The following is an 18,821-nucleotide window of genomic DNA, read 5'->3' on the forward strand; positions in this document are numbered from 1 at the left end:
TGGCACAAAAATTCAATGAGAGATATTATTATCTATATATATACACTTGCTTTGTCATCTGATCTTTTTAAAATCAGCATATCGAGCTATTTGTAGACCAGTAATTAGGCCATTATACTAAAATGGGCGAAAGGCCGATATAGTTATAATACAGTATATAAGGAATAGTGTTTATCTGGCGTGGATTAAGTAGAACCTAAAGACTTCCGTTACTGAATTAATACGATAACCTGCAAGCTATCCTTGCTGTTTAAATTATATATAGTATATGTAGCTCATAACATTTACAGCTGATATAGCATTATTTATTTGTTTTAAAAGTTTAGTTAGTTTTTTCATACAAATATATATTATTATGTAAGAGTGGTTTTAATCGCGTTAATTCGATAATTCTCATGTATAATTAATTTACTAAAAATATAAACCTAGTCTTTCAAAATAGATAAAAATATATAAACCTCACTACAACCTCGAGGCGCTATATGATACGAAAACATCCTCATTTTTTTGCCGATAAGTTCATACGGTGGGAAAGGCGAATGAATTGAACGACGATAACTTTTCGTTGCAAAACAGTCGGAACAGCTGTTAGTGCTTCATGTACACGTTTAATTTCTTTTTCATTATACTAACCAGCACGTATGATTGAAATGAGACGTGACTCCTGAGATATAGCCCCTGATGTATACCAGGTTTATTATTCAAACTAGTCTAAATATAGAGACCCAGAATGTTTACTTTCCGTTTATACAAGAAACTGACATGCATGCAGTACGAATTCTCACAACTCCTACTCTACGCAAATACTTTTTTAACCTTGATAGACGTGTCTTGTTTAATTAACCGCTATAGTATGCAGTCGCTTTTAATAACAACAGCGAACTAGTTGAAAACGTCAATATTATTTGTCAAAGTTATATAACTCTACGATTGAAAAAAATTATTCGCCCTTTGCCAAACTGTGATAATAATCGCGTATCGTTTACAAATTTAAAGTCGTTATAGATTGTCCTGGAGTTTTGCAGCGAGTTTTTTACGCGATTATAAATAACGCCCTATCACGAATTTGTTTTTCGCTCTTTTACAATCGTTTTTGCATTAAATAAATATGAATTGTTTAAATCCTACCATATCCACGGCAAACCTTCGTCACTGGACCACTGATGAACGTGTTGAGGATAGTTAAACCCAATGAAAAGACCAATGTTACAATCTACAACAAGAGCATATTTGATTAGAGAGAATACTAAAAATAGGGGGGCATGGGATCCGCCCTTTTGAGGAAGTTAAAAATAAAACTGGGTGACTCATTTATATGTAGACTTGAAAGACGGCACTAAGCACTATAGTCAGGCTGGTATTAGTAGCAATAGTCAGTATAACTGACATTCAGAAATGTTTAAAGTGAATTATTGTATATAATATTGACCATCATTGGTATATATTATACTAGTCAGACCTGAGTGAAATACTGAAAAATGCATTGTCAAGTAATAAGTACTGGATTAGTCAGACGTTATATGCAGGGGTGTAGGAAGCATCCAGAGAGTGGGGGGACCAGCTTCCACATGAAGGTTTGATTGCCAAAGCTGCAAGGACACCTCTAGTGTGGTTTATATTTTATGCCCTAAAAAAGAGGTGGGCACGTGTAGGTGGGCATACGTAGGGAAAAAAACATGCACCTTTATTTACAGCTGCATTAGGTTCACTAAAAAGGCATTTTCCATCACAAAAAGGGCATTTTTGGTCCCTCCCGTACAAGCGTTCCCCGGTGATTGTTCGTCACTAACCTTCCTTCTCATAGAATCATAATCCAGATCCGTTCCTAGCCTTTTAAGATGGTCCATGAAGTGTCTTCCGTCAGTTTTTCGTTACGAGGTCCGAGAATTGCGACGGAACTCATTCGTTCAGAGTCTGATAAATATCTGCTGGCAACATCGACGAGATCATCGCGGCCAACGGCGAACAAACGATCGCGATGTATTTGACGCATCTCATCTGTGATCCCATGTTTGAATAACGTCATCCCTTTGGACGGAGGAGGGACTGGACTATCAACCTGAAGATGGACGAGGACTTAGGTAAAGGTGGAGTTACCCTAATGTAAACAAATTCTTCTTTGCTTACATTTTGAATCACTATGTTTCTTTAAATATCAAGAAGAGTCTTATATTTAACACTTTTTTCGGCTTCCGTAGTTTCTATTTCTCTACTATCATCCACCGGTATTTATTGCCCTGGGGCCGGTTGTATGAAAGCCGGATAGCGCTATCCACCGGATAGTGGTTTTTTCAATCGCTTCAAAATCGACCGTTATTTGCTACAACTTTGAGTAAATCTTAGTATTCCTAAATCGAAGATCCTCTTTAATAATTGTTGCTTCTAAGCTAAAATTTTATCGCTTTTCGAGCATTTTTAGAACGGTTGAAAAAATCACTATCCGGTGGATAGCGCTATCCGGCTTTGATACAACTGGCCCCTGGATGTTTTCATTTATCTTTTATTTATTGCCTTGGTTATCCGATGTGCGTTCAACGTCACTTACTTGTGAGAAAACTGAGAGTTTAGCTTCAACGATATCTTGATCTGTGAACTTGCCTGAACTCGCCCAAGATGCAGACCGATCAAAGACGTCCAATGTTTCAAACGAATTTGGATCTCTGTGAGAATTAAACACATTCAATTCAACTCACGTCTTTGCTTGTCCGTTCAACTCCCCTGAAGCCCACGCCAGTTTACTCCTCCCCCCGCCGCCACTGATGATCTCACTCACACCTTATCCCACCTCTCTGCCATTCAATCTTAGTACCTTGCCACCCCAGCCCATCACTTACAATCCCCCCACTAACCACAAAAACCTGAACCATCCCTCCACCCACCTATACGAGAAGAATGAAAAGACATTTCCACCAATCTTAGCTCCAGATCCATACGCTCCGCCTTTCTCTCTGTAATATTCAAGAACCACAGTTACTAAGCGATGCAACCAGACTGTCCAAAGCTTGAAGTATTAGGTGCCTCCCGCATGAGGACAGGGACGTCATAGACGACGTAAAAATGACGAAACATCGGCATGGCGTGGCATATCCAAATATGGACACATCACGTCATTATTCGCCATTTCCACGTCATCTTTGACGTTCCCATCCTCGATCTAAATCTGTCCATAGACAATCAAAAAGACATCTCAAGATATGTCTTTTGGATTGTCTATGATCTGTCTAATGGCAAAACAAGACAACGTACCTGATTTCCCTATGCAAAAACTTACTAGACAACAATCTTGAAAGAATCTGCAACCTTGACCATAAAAAACAGAGAAACTCGTCAAAGGGAGGATTTCACATAACGTTTCACACGCAAGATTTTATGGATCGTATACGAAGATCCTTGTCTGTTATCATGATGTTGGTTACCGAAGCACTAAGGCATAGATTACCCAGTCAAAGTTCCTGTGATCACAGTTAGAATTACACGTAGGTAGTAAACCTTCTTTTCGAAGAATTTGATGGAAATACTCAAGTGATTAACACTGAGTTATTTCACCCTTGCGTTCGTTATACATTATTTAAGATTTAGGATTTTACAACGGCGAAACTCTACAATGATCACAGAAGCTTTCATGTAGCGTGACCGAGCCTAACAGTTGCTACTTACTTCGGGTAATCCTCGTGGCAGAAAGGTACAGCACGAATCGCTTTGGCGACAAAATTCACTGGAGAAGGAATCTCAAAGAAACTTTTCACTTGATGTGGCATGAAGTTAGGATCCTAGGAGGATAACAGGCAGCCTCATCAGTGACTATAAACGATTGTTATAGTATCCCTACAGAACCTCCTTCATCCTTGGTGTCCCAGTTGTCATGCCATCAAGATAAACAAATAGCATATATACGACTGGGTTAAGCTTCTGGAAATAAGCCACATAGCAGCATTTGCAATATTCTCAGGGGGCGAAGACCTCTGTGTTTAGGGACCTTGTTGAGGAATTGATATAGAATAGCGCTTACAATAACACTCGAGATGACCTTTCGTGTAGGTTAGTTATCTGCATGATCACTAACGGGTTACCTAACTCTAGGGGGAGGGTTCTAAAATCATAGGTGGTAAACCATGGCCAATATTTTTGGTACGTACGTCCACTTCAGCAGGCAGATCAGCCCGAGTACCAGGTAAGTCCTCCAGGAAACCTTCAAGAGAATCAGTAGCTTCATCTGCAGCTTCTTCAGTCATCGTTAAAGAACATCTGGAGAGAAAAATTGATTAGAGATAATGAGGGATAGTGGTGATAGGGTATTCAGGAACAACTGGGATGAAGGTGATAGGGATATTATTAAGGGAGATCTGAAAAGATAAAGGATAATTAGGAATAGAGGTGATAGGGATGGTATCAAAGGGGAGGATTAGGGATAATTAGGAAGAGGCGATAGTGTTTGTATTGTAAGTCTTAGGAGGGACGTTGGCCCCCAGAAGAGGTTGTCCCCAGACGTGGATGCCCACAGAAGTGGATGCCCACCGAAGAGACTCTTCTCAGAAGAGGTTGCTGGTCTTCTCTGCTTTACCTGAAAGCAGTATTCTCTAAAACATGAGCTGCTATTTTAATCATCTTATTGGTAACGTCCTCTAAGTCATCAAGCTCTGCAACGTTTTTCATAAACTCCACCTATAATAGGAAACTCAGTTGTTAGCGATCGAAATCAAATTTATAGACAATATTCTCCAAAGCAAAACTCACCTGATTCAGCCCGCCAAGGATTTCATTCAACCGCGAAGCTGGAGTGAGAGAGCTGGATGCCAAGCCAACTGCATAGCTATGACCAGAGTCAACAATTGACATAGCGAGATCAGAAGCGAGGCCATTCACCAATGTACGCAGACGTTCTGTGTTGCTCAGCGTAGGACTACAATGTCAGGTTGAAATTGGGGTAGTAATGGCTGTATAGTATAAATGGACCTCTACGAAGAACAGTTAGAACTGATAGAGCTATCCAGTATAAATAAAGTTAGTTTAGTTTAGGTTTCCTCCTGTAGTAACACTGGATCAATAAGAGATGATCCTTACTGGATCTCTAGGAAGAACAGTTAGAACTGATAGAGCTATCCAGTATAAATAAAGTTAGTTTAGTTTAGGTTTCCTCCTGTAGTAACACTGGATCAATAAGAGATGATCCTTACTGGGCCACTAGAAAGAACAGTTTAGAACTGATAGATCTATCCAGTATAAATAAAGTTAGTTTAGTTCAGGTTTCCTCCTGTAGTAACACTGGATCAATAAGAGATGATCCTTACTGGGCCTCTAGGAATAACAGTTTAGAACTGATAGAGCAATCTAAGCTGAACTTTCTGTTTAGAATCATCACCGACCGACCACTGCTTACCTTGTGAATATTTCTAACCAGATATTAAACATACGAGGCAGATTTTCATCGAGACAATATGATGAAAATAACACACCCTAAAATAATACAAGTTAGCGTGAGGCAATGAGACTAATCTAATCTACAATCAAACTCTACGTATGCACGATTCATTTTTCAAAAGCTACCTGATTGTACGTGCTGGGTTCAGTGTGGTGTGACACGATGTGGGGTGAAACAGAGAGACCTCCCGTCCTTCGTTTGATCAACTGCGCCATGTGGCGGTGGTCCATATTGCCTGCACCCATTCTGTAGGAGAGAGAACACACGATGAAGTTCTGTGTCTGATTGATTTATGATTTAATTACGATGTATATAAAGACAAGCCTTAAAGTTTATTTAATCATTCTGTGGCAAGTGCTCAACCATCGTCGGGGGAAAAGTTGTATAACACATGCAGCATAAGCAGAGTCGTACCACTTGATCAAGTCTTACTTTAAGTAATTTAGCTTGTAGGTACACCACGTAAGTATTTAATACTGCAAAGTTTCGGTCCATTAACCTGGGCCTTCAACAATTCAATTCAATTCAATTCACTTTATTGCACTGATGAAGGCCCGGGTTAACGGACCGAAAGCTTTTAACACAAGCTAATAATTTACTTATTGATGTCGCCATGCAAACATACAAGAATATTCAGTCTTACTTTGTTATGACGTGACAAAACAGCGGCAAATAAGGCTTGACTTCGTCAGCAACTAACGTGATACTTGATATTCCATTGAAATATGATAAACCATTGGTAGGCTGAACGCAATAGTACACTGGAACGCCACCTAAATTTGAGAGAATAAATAGGTATGCTGTCACAGTATTGATAAAATATATCAATTTAGGGCAAACAATTTTGCGGGGTGCGTTGTTCGACCCTCTGGGAAGGTTCCCCGTGTAACTTATTAGTCGACGAGCTGTATGAATGCATTCAATGAGAATGTATATTTCAATAGAAAGTAACAAATGGTGTATTGGTGTACCTAGCATAACATCATCCACGGTGACAGGTTTGATTTTGGGATCAATGTCTAGGAAAGATGAACATACATATAAAGGTTGGTTTCCACTGGGAAACTTAGGCTGCGTTCAGACTCAGTGCCCGGCACCGGTGCTCTAAGTTAAAACCGGTTCATAAAACATGTTGAACACAGTGCCCTTGTTGAGTTCTATTTCTGTGAGCGGAGTGCATATCCTCAACCAAATTCATATCATACCTGAGATATTGAGCGATGGTAGACATGACGTGTCCTGCACTGCATTCTGGCGACTGGCAAGTTCAAGACCTGTGAAGAGAATAAACAGAGGTATAATGAAAGATGAACACGTTAGTAAGAAGTTGGAACAGGGCGTGTTGTAAGTTCCCAGCGCAGAACACCAGTCCACGGAGCGCGAGTTAATATGTAGTAAAACTTTATGTAAAATATCTGATTTGGGTAATGTGATCTAACTAGTAATTGTAATATGATATAGGGATATACCAAATAATGACCCATTGTATATATAGCAAAATGAAATGTAATCTATCGATAATAAATCAGAATATACAGTCCCTTCGAGTGTGAACGTTTGATGAACCAGAAAGGCAGAATAAACGAAAGATTCTGCAACACAGTGGTCCTTCGAGCCGGATTGTATGCGGGATAGTTAAAGCGGATTGTGGAAACGTTAGTTAGACTCGCACGGCAGTCGCCGCACAAAGAAAATTGTCACAAAGGTCGGACGACCTAGATCGAACACATGGATGACCTAGCTAAGAAAAGACGCGTACGAGGTGGGCAAAGGTCGTCTACGAAGAAGCTTGTGGCAAAGATAGTCGAAGCGATCGCTAAGTTAAGCGATGAGAGTCCAGAGAAAGACGTCGTGTGGCTGAACAGAGTCAAAGCTCCTTGAAGGAAAAGGTCAAAATCTTAAGAGAACTTGACACGAAAATCATCGATGCCCTGAGCGAGTCGAAAGAAGAAGCGGCGGATGAATTGATGGCAAAGGAGATAGAAGAAGCAGACGAAGTAATCGCAGAACTTGAACGCCTTTTACTTGAAATGGACAACGCGTTCGGTAAATTAGAATTGACAACGACAAAACCCGTGGCGATCAATGACAATGAGATTCTGAACGAAAGCCAAACATCGGTTGAAAGCACGGGCAAAATCATAAGAGCAAAGTTACCAAAGTTACGGTTGAAAAACTTTGGGGGGAAAATTTGCGAATGGCCAGAGTTCTGGGACAGTTTTTCGAGTTCGATCGACAACAATGATCAATTGTCGGACGTAGACAAATTTGCATATCTACGCGGATACCTTGAAGGGCCGGCAAAATCGACCATCGCTGGTCTGTCATTAACAGCAAGGAATTATCAGTGCGCGGTGGATCTGCTTAAGAAACGATTCGAGAAAAGAAGTGCAATTCAACGCACACATATGAATGACCTTATTCAACTGCCTGCGGTTTTTAGAGAAAGGGACACTCAAAGGCTGCGGAAGTTATATGACAGCTGCGAAGCGCACAACCGCGCGTTGAAATCCTTAGGCGTGGGAGAAGAATCGTATTCCACTATTGTTGTACCGGCCATATTGGAGAAGATGCCTGAACAATTTCGGCTTATGATCACCCGAGGAACTGATTTCATTGAGTGGACGATGCAAGAAATGTTGGATGCGTTTGAGAAGGAGTTAGAACTGCGAGAGGCGCACGAAGCGGTGGCGACTAAAACGGAACGGGAGTATGAAAGAAATCAAAGCAGGAAACCAACTGGGGGTCTAGATAACTCGACAGCGGCGGCGTTGCTGGCTGGTCAAGAGAAAAAGAGTTGTGCATTCTGTTTAAAGAACCACGCGCACGGAATGTGATGGAGTCAAGGATCCAAAAACACGTAAGACCCTAGCTTTAAAGTATGGTAGATGTTTTCAATGTTTAATTAAGGGCCATAGAGCCAGTAATTGTAGTTCTAAAATTAAGTGTCGAAAATGCGACCGAATGCATCATGTCGCCCTATGTGATGCGTCTCTGAAAGACGAAGAGACCTGTAAGAATGAAGAAATCCCATCAACTAAGGTTAACAATAATGTAGCTAGCCCATGTAATAACTTGCTTGCCGGGACAGGTGGTCTGGTTGCCTTGCAAACTGCGCGCGGGGTATTAAGGGTGAGAGGGTGGCTAAGGTCCGGGTACTCTTTGATGGGGGAAGTCATCGCTCTTTCGTTACATCGCATGCAGCGAGTCTTGTTAATCCACGGGGTTTAAGAAGGGAATTTCTAGGCATTAATACGTTCGGTCAAAAGTGCACGAAGGCTGAACAAAGGGAAGTGGTCGAGCTTAAACTTCAGCCTGTTAATGGGGATAAGATTATCTCAATAGAAGCATATGTGGTACCAGAAATTTGCACTGTGCAGAATAGTCACGTAGAATTAGCTAGAAAGAATTATTCGCATCTAGAGGGGGTATGGTTCTCAGATGTGGTGAATTTTCAGGAAGAATTAGAGGTAGACGTTTTGATAGGGGCAGACTATCTTTGGAATTTCCAAACAGGTGAGACAAAGAAAGGTAAGACAGGGGAGCCCGTAGCTATACAAACTGAGTTGGGATGGGTGTTGTCAGGACCTCTTAGGGGAAGAGAGATAGAAGGTGCTGGAGTGACTCAGGTGAACTTTGTGGGGCAAACAACGAAATGGGACAGAGATAGCTTAGAAAGTAATGTGGAAAAACTTTGGAGTTTTGAAGGATTGGGTATAATTGAAGAGGACACAGTTCATGAAACATTTCTTGATGGAATATCATTCACAGGTAATCGATACTCAGTAAAACTGCCCTGGAAGGAGGATCATGACAATCTTCCAGACAATTACATGAATAGTCTTGCTAGAATGAAAAGCCAGTTGAAACGACTGGAAAAGGAGCCAGAATTGTTGAAAGAGTACGATAGGATAATAAGAGATCAGGCAGAGCAGGGAATCATAGAGCAGGTACCAAGTCTTGAGAAAGCAGGCAAAGTTCATTATCTACCTCACCAAGCAGTAATTCGTAAAGATGCAGTGACAACTAAGGTACGCATAGTGTATGACGCGTCCTCGAAAGGAATAAAATCTAAAACATCGCTTAACGACTGTTTGCATGTTGGACCATCGCTCAATCCATTGCTTTACAGTATATTGTTACGTTTCAGAGAAAATAGAGTAGCATTAGTAGCAGACATCGAAAAGGCATTTTTAAATGTAGAGGTAGACAAGGAAGACCGAGACTCTCTGAGGTTTTTATGGGTGAATGAGATTGCAAGCAGCGATAGGGAGGTAATGGTTTACAGATTTTGCCGTGTAGTATTCGGATTAAACTCATCGCCATTTTTACTCAATGCCACCTTGAGGCATCATGTCTCAAAGTACAAAGAAATAGACCCAGAGTTTGTACGTAAGGTTCTTGAAAGCTTTTATGTGGATGACCTGGTCAGTGGAGAGAGAAGTGAAGGAAAGCATTTAAGTTGTATGAGAATACAAAGACTAGGATGGCAGAAGGAGGGTTTAATCTAAGGAAATGGCTAACAAATAGCAAAGCATTGAGTGACCAGATTGATCGGAAAGAGAGAGGGATAGATAAGACAAACCCAGATGGCGGGGGAGAGAGTGAGACTTATGCAAAGTTTTCATTAGGAACAAAGGGGGCCGACTCTAAATGCCATAAGGTTTTGGGGCAGGTATGGGATAATTACGAGGATGAATTTAAATTTGAAGTATTTAGTCAGGTGAAAAGGCAAAGGCATTGCCACCAACAAAGCGAAGTTTGTTAAGTGTACTAGCTAGTCTGTTTGATCCGCTTGGCATAATTAGTCCAATAATTGTGTATGCAAAGATTTTGTTTCAAGAAGTCTGTAAGGAAAAAATTGATTGGGATGAGGAATTTGCCGGGGAAACGCGTAGGAAATGGGAAGCCTGGGTTAAAGACCTTTTAGAAGTTAAGGAGATAAGTACACCCCGTTGTATGTATGCCAGTCCAGTAGAGGAGGTTTTAGAGTGTAGTTTACATGGGTTTGGGGATGCAAGTAAAAAATCATATTGCGCTGTTGTTTATTTTGTGTGTCAAACGAGATTTGGGGTATATGTTCGGTTATTGACCTCCAAGGCTAGGGTAGCACCCTTGAAACAAACAAGCATACCCAGACTAGAGTTGATGTCAGCACGACTCCTTGCACAAGTAGTGAAATCAGTTAAGGAAGCATTTGAAAACCAGGTTAGGATAGATTCTACTTATTACTGGCTTGATAGCATGACAGCCCTGTACTGGATAAAGAATAGAGGTGAATGGAAGCAATTCGTAGCTCATCGTGTGAATGAGATTTTAAAACTGACAACGAAAGGAGACTGGGGACATTGTCCGGGTAAAGAGAATCCAGCCGATGTAGGTTCAAGGGGTGAATTAGGTACACAACTGGAGGGTAACCAGTTGTGGTGGTCTGGACCAAAATGGCTTACAAAGCCCAAAGAAGAATGGCCTAAGTTTGAGAGTGCGGGGAAGAGTCAGACGGTGGTAGAGGAAGAACGCCAGGTAGCAACGATGATTGTACAGGCAGACAGACAATGTAGTGTGAAAGATGTGATTGATATTAACAAATTTAGTAGTTCAGAGAAGCTTTTTGGAGTGACAGCATGCGTGATGAGATTCCTACGTAATGCTAGCGCAGGAGTAAAGAGAGTCGATAGGCAGTCTGGGGCTCTTTCAGTTGCCGAAATAATTGAAGCCGAAAAAATTTGGATTAAAGAAGCACAGGCAGAACTAAAAACTGAAAAGAAGTTCACCCAACTCAGTGTGAGTTTAAGGTTGAAGGAAGAGGAGGGTATCCTTAGGAGCCAAGGTAGATTAAAAAATTCAGATTTAGAAATTGACAACTGTTTTCCAATTATCCTGCCAAAAGAACATAGACTGACAGAGTTGATTGTCCGAAAATGCCATCAGGAAGTGCACCATTCGGGTGTACGTGCTACGCTGTGCAGGCTACGAACTAAATACTGGGTAGTTAAGGGAAGGCAGCTGGTAAAACGAATTGTGAGCCAGTGTGTAACTTGCAAAAGATTGGAAGGAAAAGCGTATAGCAGAGCACCACAAGCAGACTTGCCAGAATTTAGAGTCAGACAGGCCGCGCCGTTTTCGCAAGTCGGAGTCGACTTTGCAGGTCCGCTTTTTGTCAAACAGTCCGGTAATTGTTCGAACAAAGTGTATATTGCCTTGTTTTCATGCTGCGTGACCCGTGCAATACACTTAGAATTAGTGTGCAACTTATCAGCGGATACGTTTTTATGCTGTTTGAGAAGATTTGCAGCTAGGAGAGGGCACCCAGTCTTATAGTTTCCGATAACGCTATAAACGTTCAGGCAGCAGAGAAAGCATTGAGGAAGATTTGTAATGAGCCGAAAGTCAAATCGGAATTAGGAGCCAAACGAATAACATGGAGATTCAACTTAGAGAGAGCACCTTGGTGGGGAGGCTTCTTTGAACGGATGGTGCGCAGTGTGAAAAGGTGTCTTAGAAAGGTGTTAGGGAATGCAAAGTTGAACTTTGATGAGCTGAGCACAGTGTTAGTTGAAGTTGAAGGCACATTGAATGCGAGACCATTAACAGAAGTATTTGAAGAGCTAGAAGGAGAAGTGTTAACTCCTTCACACTTGATATATGGTAGAGCAATCCATTTAATCCCACAGAATGAGGTAGTCATAGGAGCGAGTAGCTGTGGGGAGAGATTTAAATATGTAACGTTAAAGTTGCAGCACTTTTGGAAAAGATGGAAGGGCGAATATTTAACGGGACTTAGAGAGTTTCACAAGTGCACAAACGGAGGAAAGTTAAGGAAGGTCCAGAAAGGAGATGTAGTGACAGTGTTCGGAGAAGGCGAGAAAAGATGTACCTGGAAGTTAGCAGTAGTAGAAGAGTTAATTGTAGGGAGGATAAGGAAGTTAGAGGAGCAAAGGTTAGGCTTGCAGGTAAAGGAAAACCACGCTTCTTAAACAGACCAATTGAGAAGCTTTTCCCATTGGAAGTTCAATCTCGACCGGGTGGGGAAAGGGAGGAAAGGGACATCCCTACAGCTAAGCCAGAGGGAGACCAGCATGAACGAACAAGACGAGCGGCAGCCATAATTTCAAAAGCGAAAACAAAGGCGATGCTTGATTCATAGACGTGTATGAATCAAGGTGGGTGGGGTGTTGTAAGTTCCCAGCGCAGAACACCAGTCCACGGAGCGCGAGTTAATATGTAGTAAAACTTTATGTAAAATATCTGATTTGGGTAATGTGATCTAACTAGTAATTGTAATATGATATAGGGATATACCAAATAATGACCCATTGTATATATAGCAAAATGAAATGTAATCTATCGATAATAAATCAGAATATACAGTCCCTTCGAGTGTGAACGTTTGATGAACCAGAAAGGCAGAATAAACGAAAGATTCTGCAACAGGGCGCAAATACCTTTATCGGCGATCATCGCTTTATCCTCGTTAGATAACTTCGAGGTCATGTTCCCCAACTTTCTCGCCTCATCTTGGGAGAGATTTTCTTCGTACTTTTCCTAGAAAAGAAAAGTACAATTTTATGAGAAATTTATCTGATTTCAAAAGGTAGGTTTAATAGTCAACGTTTTTTGAGGTCTGATATAAATCACTCACATCAGGGTTCATGGTCATGTAAAGTCGATGAGTATTCTCTTGAAAGTCTTTGGCAACTTTGCCTTGCAAGAATCGCTCGGACTTGATTGACTCCTTAGAGAAGAAAGAGCTACACTAAGATTTCTGTGTCTATAATATTAACACAGAAAGTTTTTGCTCGGTCAGAGGGAATATAATAAAACAGGATACCGTAAATCGATCCACATTTCTGTTGATTTGTAGAAATTCTGTGGGATCACCGCCATGGTTCCAGGAAGACATTAAATTCTATAATCAAGAAGTATAAAATAAGTTGATTTAACTTTATATTAGTTCATTGTACCTTGTCCTAAGGGGTAAAGTAATCACTGACATTATATTTTCCATCGCAAGGAGTATCAAAATCATTCTTTCTGAACTGGATGGGACTCTGGACGGCACCGAATTGAATGCAGAACTACGCTAAGATTTCATGAAACTCTACTGAACTCGGAACTCAAAAGAACTCCAAACGCTACTGAATTCTAGTGAATTCTGAATTCTACTGAAATTTAAATCCGGAATTCAGAAATTTTTCTAAATTCATAACTTCCTAAAACTAAAACTGAAAATACACCTTACCGCGATAAGATTCAGACCAAAATTACTGCTCTGGTGTTTCTGCGATAACTGAATTCGGTGAAGGATAGCATCGATTCTCTCTTCTTCAAAGCCAGTTCTAAAGATAAATTTCTTCTAAGAATCTACCCGGACAAGCGCACGTCTCTGTATATGCACTAGCTTGTCGCAAAAGTGAGGCTTACTCGACAACGTTCTTGAATGTTTGTTCCACGATATTCCAAACCTCTTCGACACGATCTTTGTGAATACCTTGCAAGCCAACAGAGAATGAACTATCCCTTGTGCTGGAGTCAAAACTAATACAAAAAAAATAGATTTATACTCTTTGGAGGAGTAGGTGAGGAGTACGTTTGGTTGCACAAGAAAAGACCTTTCCATGAATCAAGCAAAAGCAGTATGAAAAATTTTACACGAGATTTCATTGCCTCAAAAACAACACGTGTCGTTCTTCATCGAGTTCAATTTATGTTAACATCTGTGTTACTGCGTTTAAATTCGTTGTGAGAAAGCGTTGTTTTGTCCTTACCCAGTGGCCGGTGAATAATCAGACCCAATATTTGGCTCAATTAAAGCTTGATAAAACGGAGATGTTGGTCCATCAACCAGCAGTGACGATACGATACTGTTTGTCAGACCTTCGAATGCATCAACATTGCTAAAATATTTCGAAACACTTTCTAAGAATCTCATGTGTTTATGATTTGTGTTGATGTATATTAACTGATATCAAGTGTTTGTGAGTGTTGAAAAGTGTGGATGAGCGTTGATCAGTGTAGATGAGCGTTGATTTGTGTTGATGAATATTGATATCAAGTGTTAACGAGTGTTGAAAAGTGTGGATGAGCGTTGATCAGTATAGATGAGCGTTGATTTGTGTTGATGTATATTGATATCAGGTGCTTATGAGTGTTGAAAAGTGTGGATGAGCGTTGATCAGTATACATGAGCGTTGATTTGTGTTGATGAATAATGATATTAAGTGTTTATGAGTGTTGAAAAGTGTAGATGAGCGTTGATCAGTATAGATGAGCGTTGATTTGTGTTGATGTATATTGATATCAGGTGTTTATGAGTGTTGAAGAGTGTAGATGAATGTTGATCGTTGACGAATGTTGAGTGATGATATAGGTTGATGAGTGTTGAAGAGTGTGAAAAATGAATGTGAAATGTTGATAAATGTTGATGAGTGGAGATGAATGTTGGGTGTTGATAAAGATTGGAAGGTGTCAATAAGGTAATTCATTCATTATGATCAATTCTGATCTAGTTTTATTTCTGATGAAGAGTTTTGGGCCTGGGATTGACGGCTGGGAAAATAAAAGTTAACGTATGGTAAGCTTAATTTGAACATCAATTCTGGCAATAAAGACAACTGAAGACTTACCCATCTAAAAGGTAGCTCACACTGGTCGTTGTCTGTTTCTCCGGGTCTGGTGCCAGAGGATCAGGAGCACATGTTATACTCACAGTTCGCTAGCAATATCAAAAAGCAAAATTTATAGCAAAACCAGCCCTCATTACATAAACAAATTGAGTGCGAGTCCAGCAATTACCGGATCTTTCCAACGAGGTTCTTGCGGGATTTCTGTATCAACCTGAAGTTGATCAAAACGAGACAAACCAAGTTCTTCGATTGCCTCCAACTGATTTTCCAGTGGTATATCACCGTACGTGTAGAACCTACACAAAGCAAAATTCATGATGGCGAATTTAACACGTATTTCATGACAAAATAAGATGCATTTTTTTTATCGTTTCAGGATTAAGACCCATTTACACGTGCGATTTTCTGTGCCATTTTCCTCTTTTGATAGATGTGAACGAGTAATAAGTTACGAATGCTTTGATGTGTACAAGCCCCGATGTGTACATCAGTAACTAATTCACTCGTTCACATCTATCAAAAGCAGAAAATCACAGCAAAAATTGCAAGTGTAAACGGGTGTAAACCTTACAAACCTTGAATTACTGGGATGATAGTGGCTGGCATGAAACTGCTTCAGATGATCCCACTAAAACAACGGAAGATTACAAACATATAGCTTCATTTTGTGGTTCAAGAGTCTGCATATAGATAACTGGTAAAATCTGCACCAGCAATGACTTAGAGACTTGATTGATTAATATTCAGAAACACTGACCGTTAAATCTGGAATATTGATTGGTTCTCCACCGCTGTTGAAACCGTACGTGTGATGAGGAAGAAGCGAACTTTGAAGATTGCGAGCATAAAGCATCTCTGGATTAGACTATGAGTTTAGGAGAAGAAACGTTTAAGACGAATGCTAAAATGTTAAGGTTTAGGTTTACCCTCTCCCCTCTCCAAGGAATAAGCCCCCACCTACCTATCCTCACCCACTCTGCCCCTCCTCCCTAGAAAACTGATATGTTAACGACTCTATAATTTGCCAGGGCAGAGAACAAGCCTTACCATAGCACCTTTCATTTCATTGAATACGACCCCTTTGAATGTCAGAGGCGATTGGGGATCGTTCACGTCTTCGTGCTCAAGGCGCCAACCCTCTTGCCTAACAAGAAATTGCAGATCAAAAAACAAGCCATTTATTTATGAAAATCCCATACATCGTTCTGTAAGTAATATTGTTTACATTGGCAACACTAAAGTCTCAATGTGCCAGGCAGAACGGACGTAATTACCAGAAATCCAGTTCGGCAAGTCTCGGAAAGAACACAGCATCAAGATACACAGAAAGCAAGTTCTTGAAATCTTTGGGATTTTGAGAAGAGAATGGATACATCGTATAATCACTTGCTAGAAATAAGACGTTCAAGTGTCAGAAGCATTCTATCCTTCCTCCAGCAGGCTTGAATTTTAGATGTGTACGAGTTCTACTACATATTATACACAGTTGCATATCAAATACTTTCGTTGCTGACCTGTCCAAGCGTTCATAAAAGTGGACAATGATCTTGTAAGCATTGAAAAGAATGGATCTCGGCAAGGAAACTTCTCTGAACCACACAAGGTTGTATGCTCCAGGATATGAGAAACACCCGTATTATCCATTGGTGTCGTACGGAAACCAACGCTAAAATGTCAATTTTACGATCATTGGAAGCAATTAAACTCAAGACCCGATTTTCGGTGAAATTTTCTCCTTTTGATAGAAGTAATTAGTTATGAGTGCTTTGATAAACAAGAGCTCTTATTTGAACATCGCTAACTAGATCTCACATTTGTACATAGTATTCTTAACTATTGTAATTGTGTGACGCCCCTCATGAAAACCATCGACAGATGATGAGGGTAGCGTGGTTAATAGTAGGTGGTCTATTCTATTTTTATTATTATTCACATCTATCAGAAGATGAAAATCGCACATTAAATTGCAAGTGGAAGCAAGCTTTAAGAGTGTGTGTTAGCATCAAAATTTTTAAACTAGAATCTTTTAATTACCTGAAAACGTTGTTTGGATCATCTCTAGCAATGTGCAAATGCTCAGCACCAGTTTTGTTATGTCGTAATTTTACTGATACTAAATAAAGTTCTGGGACAGGAACAACCTATTGATGAGTACGAAAAAATGAAGTCAACAAACGTAAATAGACCAGTGCAGACACTGGTGCCAAGACTGGGCACTCCAGCAAGCCTTGCATGGCACCATGCAATGGAATAAATATGTTAAAGTAATCATAGGAATTAACTGCCGAGATTACCGAACTGCTAGAAATTACCGTTACCAAAAATACCACTGATCGATCACATTTAGGAAGGGTTGTATAAAAATTAAGACTACATAACACTATCCAATACCGGATAACAATTTCTTTCAACCAATTCAAGAATACTCAAGTTTAATCAGAGTTATACAGAACCACTTGCAATTTCAGTTTTGGCCCCAGAAGCTGTTCATCAGTTCATCTACAAATCTTATTAACATATCAAGACTATACCTTTTCTATAGTGTAACCTAACAGTTGTTGTCCAGATTTAAATTCATCTAAATGGATGGAAATATTGTGTAGCTTTCTGCTCAAGTAATAAACCATATATTAGGGTTATAGTAATATTAACCTCAAGTGTTAATTACCACCCAAAGCTAGCTGATGGATCTCATTCTGTGTGCACAACAATTCCACTTTGAAAATACTTACGAGCTCTCTGTAATACATTTGATTTTGTTTCTTGGTTATGCAGCTTATTATTAGTAGAAAAATATCTACACAAAAAAATTAATTCTCTATTTCAATGCTCTGAATGAAAAAACGAAAATAACCAATATCAAATGATAATTTCATGTGAATTGATAAGCTAGCATTTTGTGCAATATGAATTTACAATTGGTCTCAGAATGGATGAAATAATTCAACCATTATTCAAAAATCATTCAGCCTTTCATTTCGCTACCATGACCAACATATTACATGTAGATGCTTGAAGACCCTGTGTTTAATCAATATTAGAACTTGCAGCAAATAAATTAATCTGCCCAGGATTATAGACGGTCACAGATTATAATAATATACTCAAAGGTAATAGATTTGTAGGTAATAGATCAATGATTTTGTTAATGTATCCATTATTGATAAATAAAATCCTCTGGCATTATAGACGGTCACAGATATAATAATATACTCAAGGTAATAGATTGGTAGGTAATAGATAAATAGTTTTGTTAATGCATCCATTGATGAATAAATCATTTGACATACATCTATATGAAATACTACAGTATGGTACTTCTGACTGCAAAGTTTGCCGGGTTAAACATGATGCAAATATGATTACCATGTAAATGGGAATGGATTGACCATTCATTCATTGATAAAATAGCTAAAAAAGTGCAAATACTGTTTGCCATACTACACGACACATTAACAAACATCTACCCAATACAAAATACCAGTAGATCAAACAGAATTCAGTTTGAATATACTTCTTAGAACGAACCTGGATCGAATCATTGAGTCACCATGTCTCCTAAGACCATTTATGGCGAATAAACGTCTTTGGCAACGCCACATTTTTATGACTATTCCACTAAGCTATATTTTACGAGTCTATTATGCCAAAACCTTTTATATATACCGGTCGAAGATTATCAACGTGCAGACATTTTACAAATATATTTGCTGTAACAATATTCGGAAATATCCAGTAGGATCGGTTACTTCATATAACATAAAACCTAATGGCTT

At 39.7% G+C, this 18,821-nt stretch overlaps 1 protein-coding gene across 1 annotated transcript; it reads right to left on the reverse strand.

Annotated features, from left to right (window-relative positions):
- Positions 1–284: 284 nt before the first annotated feature.
- Positions 285–18,647, reverse strand: LOC114533277 (presequence protease, mitochondrial-like). Its single transcript, XM_028554785.1, has 31 exons — positions 18,574–18,647; positions 17,778–17,842; positions 17,577–17,623; positions 17,080–17,186; positions 16,560–16,711; positions 16,320–16,434; positions 16,093–16,189; positions 15,803–15,910; positions 15,621–15,673; positions 15,215–15,341; positions 15,046–15,134; positions 14,188–14,316; positions 13,844–13,957; positions 13,662–13,758; positions 13,251–13,328; positions 13,062–13,154; positions 12,865–12,964; positions 6,625–6,693; positions 6,391–6,438; positions 6,063–6,192; positions 5,545–5,665; positions 5,378–5,454; positions 4,735–4,900; positions 4,562–4,662; positions 4,137–4,245; positions 3,658–3,770; positions 3,247–3,300; positions 2,880–2,948; positions 2,546–2,660; positions 1,791–2,059; positions 285–1,213 (listed from the first exon to the last, which is right to left on the reverse strand). Exons 1-30 carry the CDS (start codon positions 18,645–18,647, stop codon positions 1,826–1,828), a joined length of 3,051 nt encoding a protein of 1,016 aa, XP_028410586.1. The 3' UTR covers positions 285–1,213; positions 1,791–1,825.
- Between the last annotated feature and the right edge of the window lie 174 nt (positions 18,648–18,821).

This window comes from Dendronephthya gigantea, unplaced genomic scaffold (assembly GCF_004324835.1).
Source record: "Dendronephthya gigantea isolate DGI-Jeju-01 unplaced genomic scaffold, DenGig_1.0 000002F, whole genome shotgun sequence".
In the NCBI taxonomy this organism is placed as follows: domain Eukaryota; kingdom Metazoa; phylum Cnidaria; class Anthozoa; order Malacalcyonacea; family Nephtheidae; genus Dendronephthya; species Dendronephthya gigantea.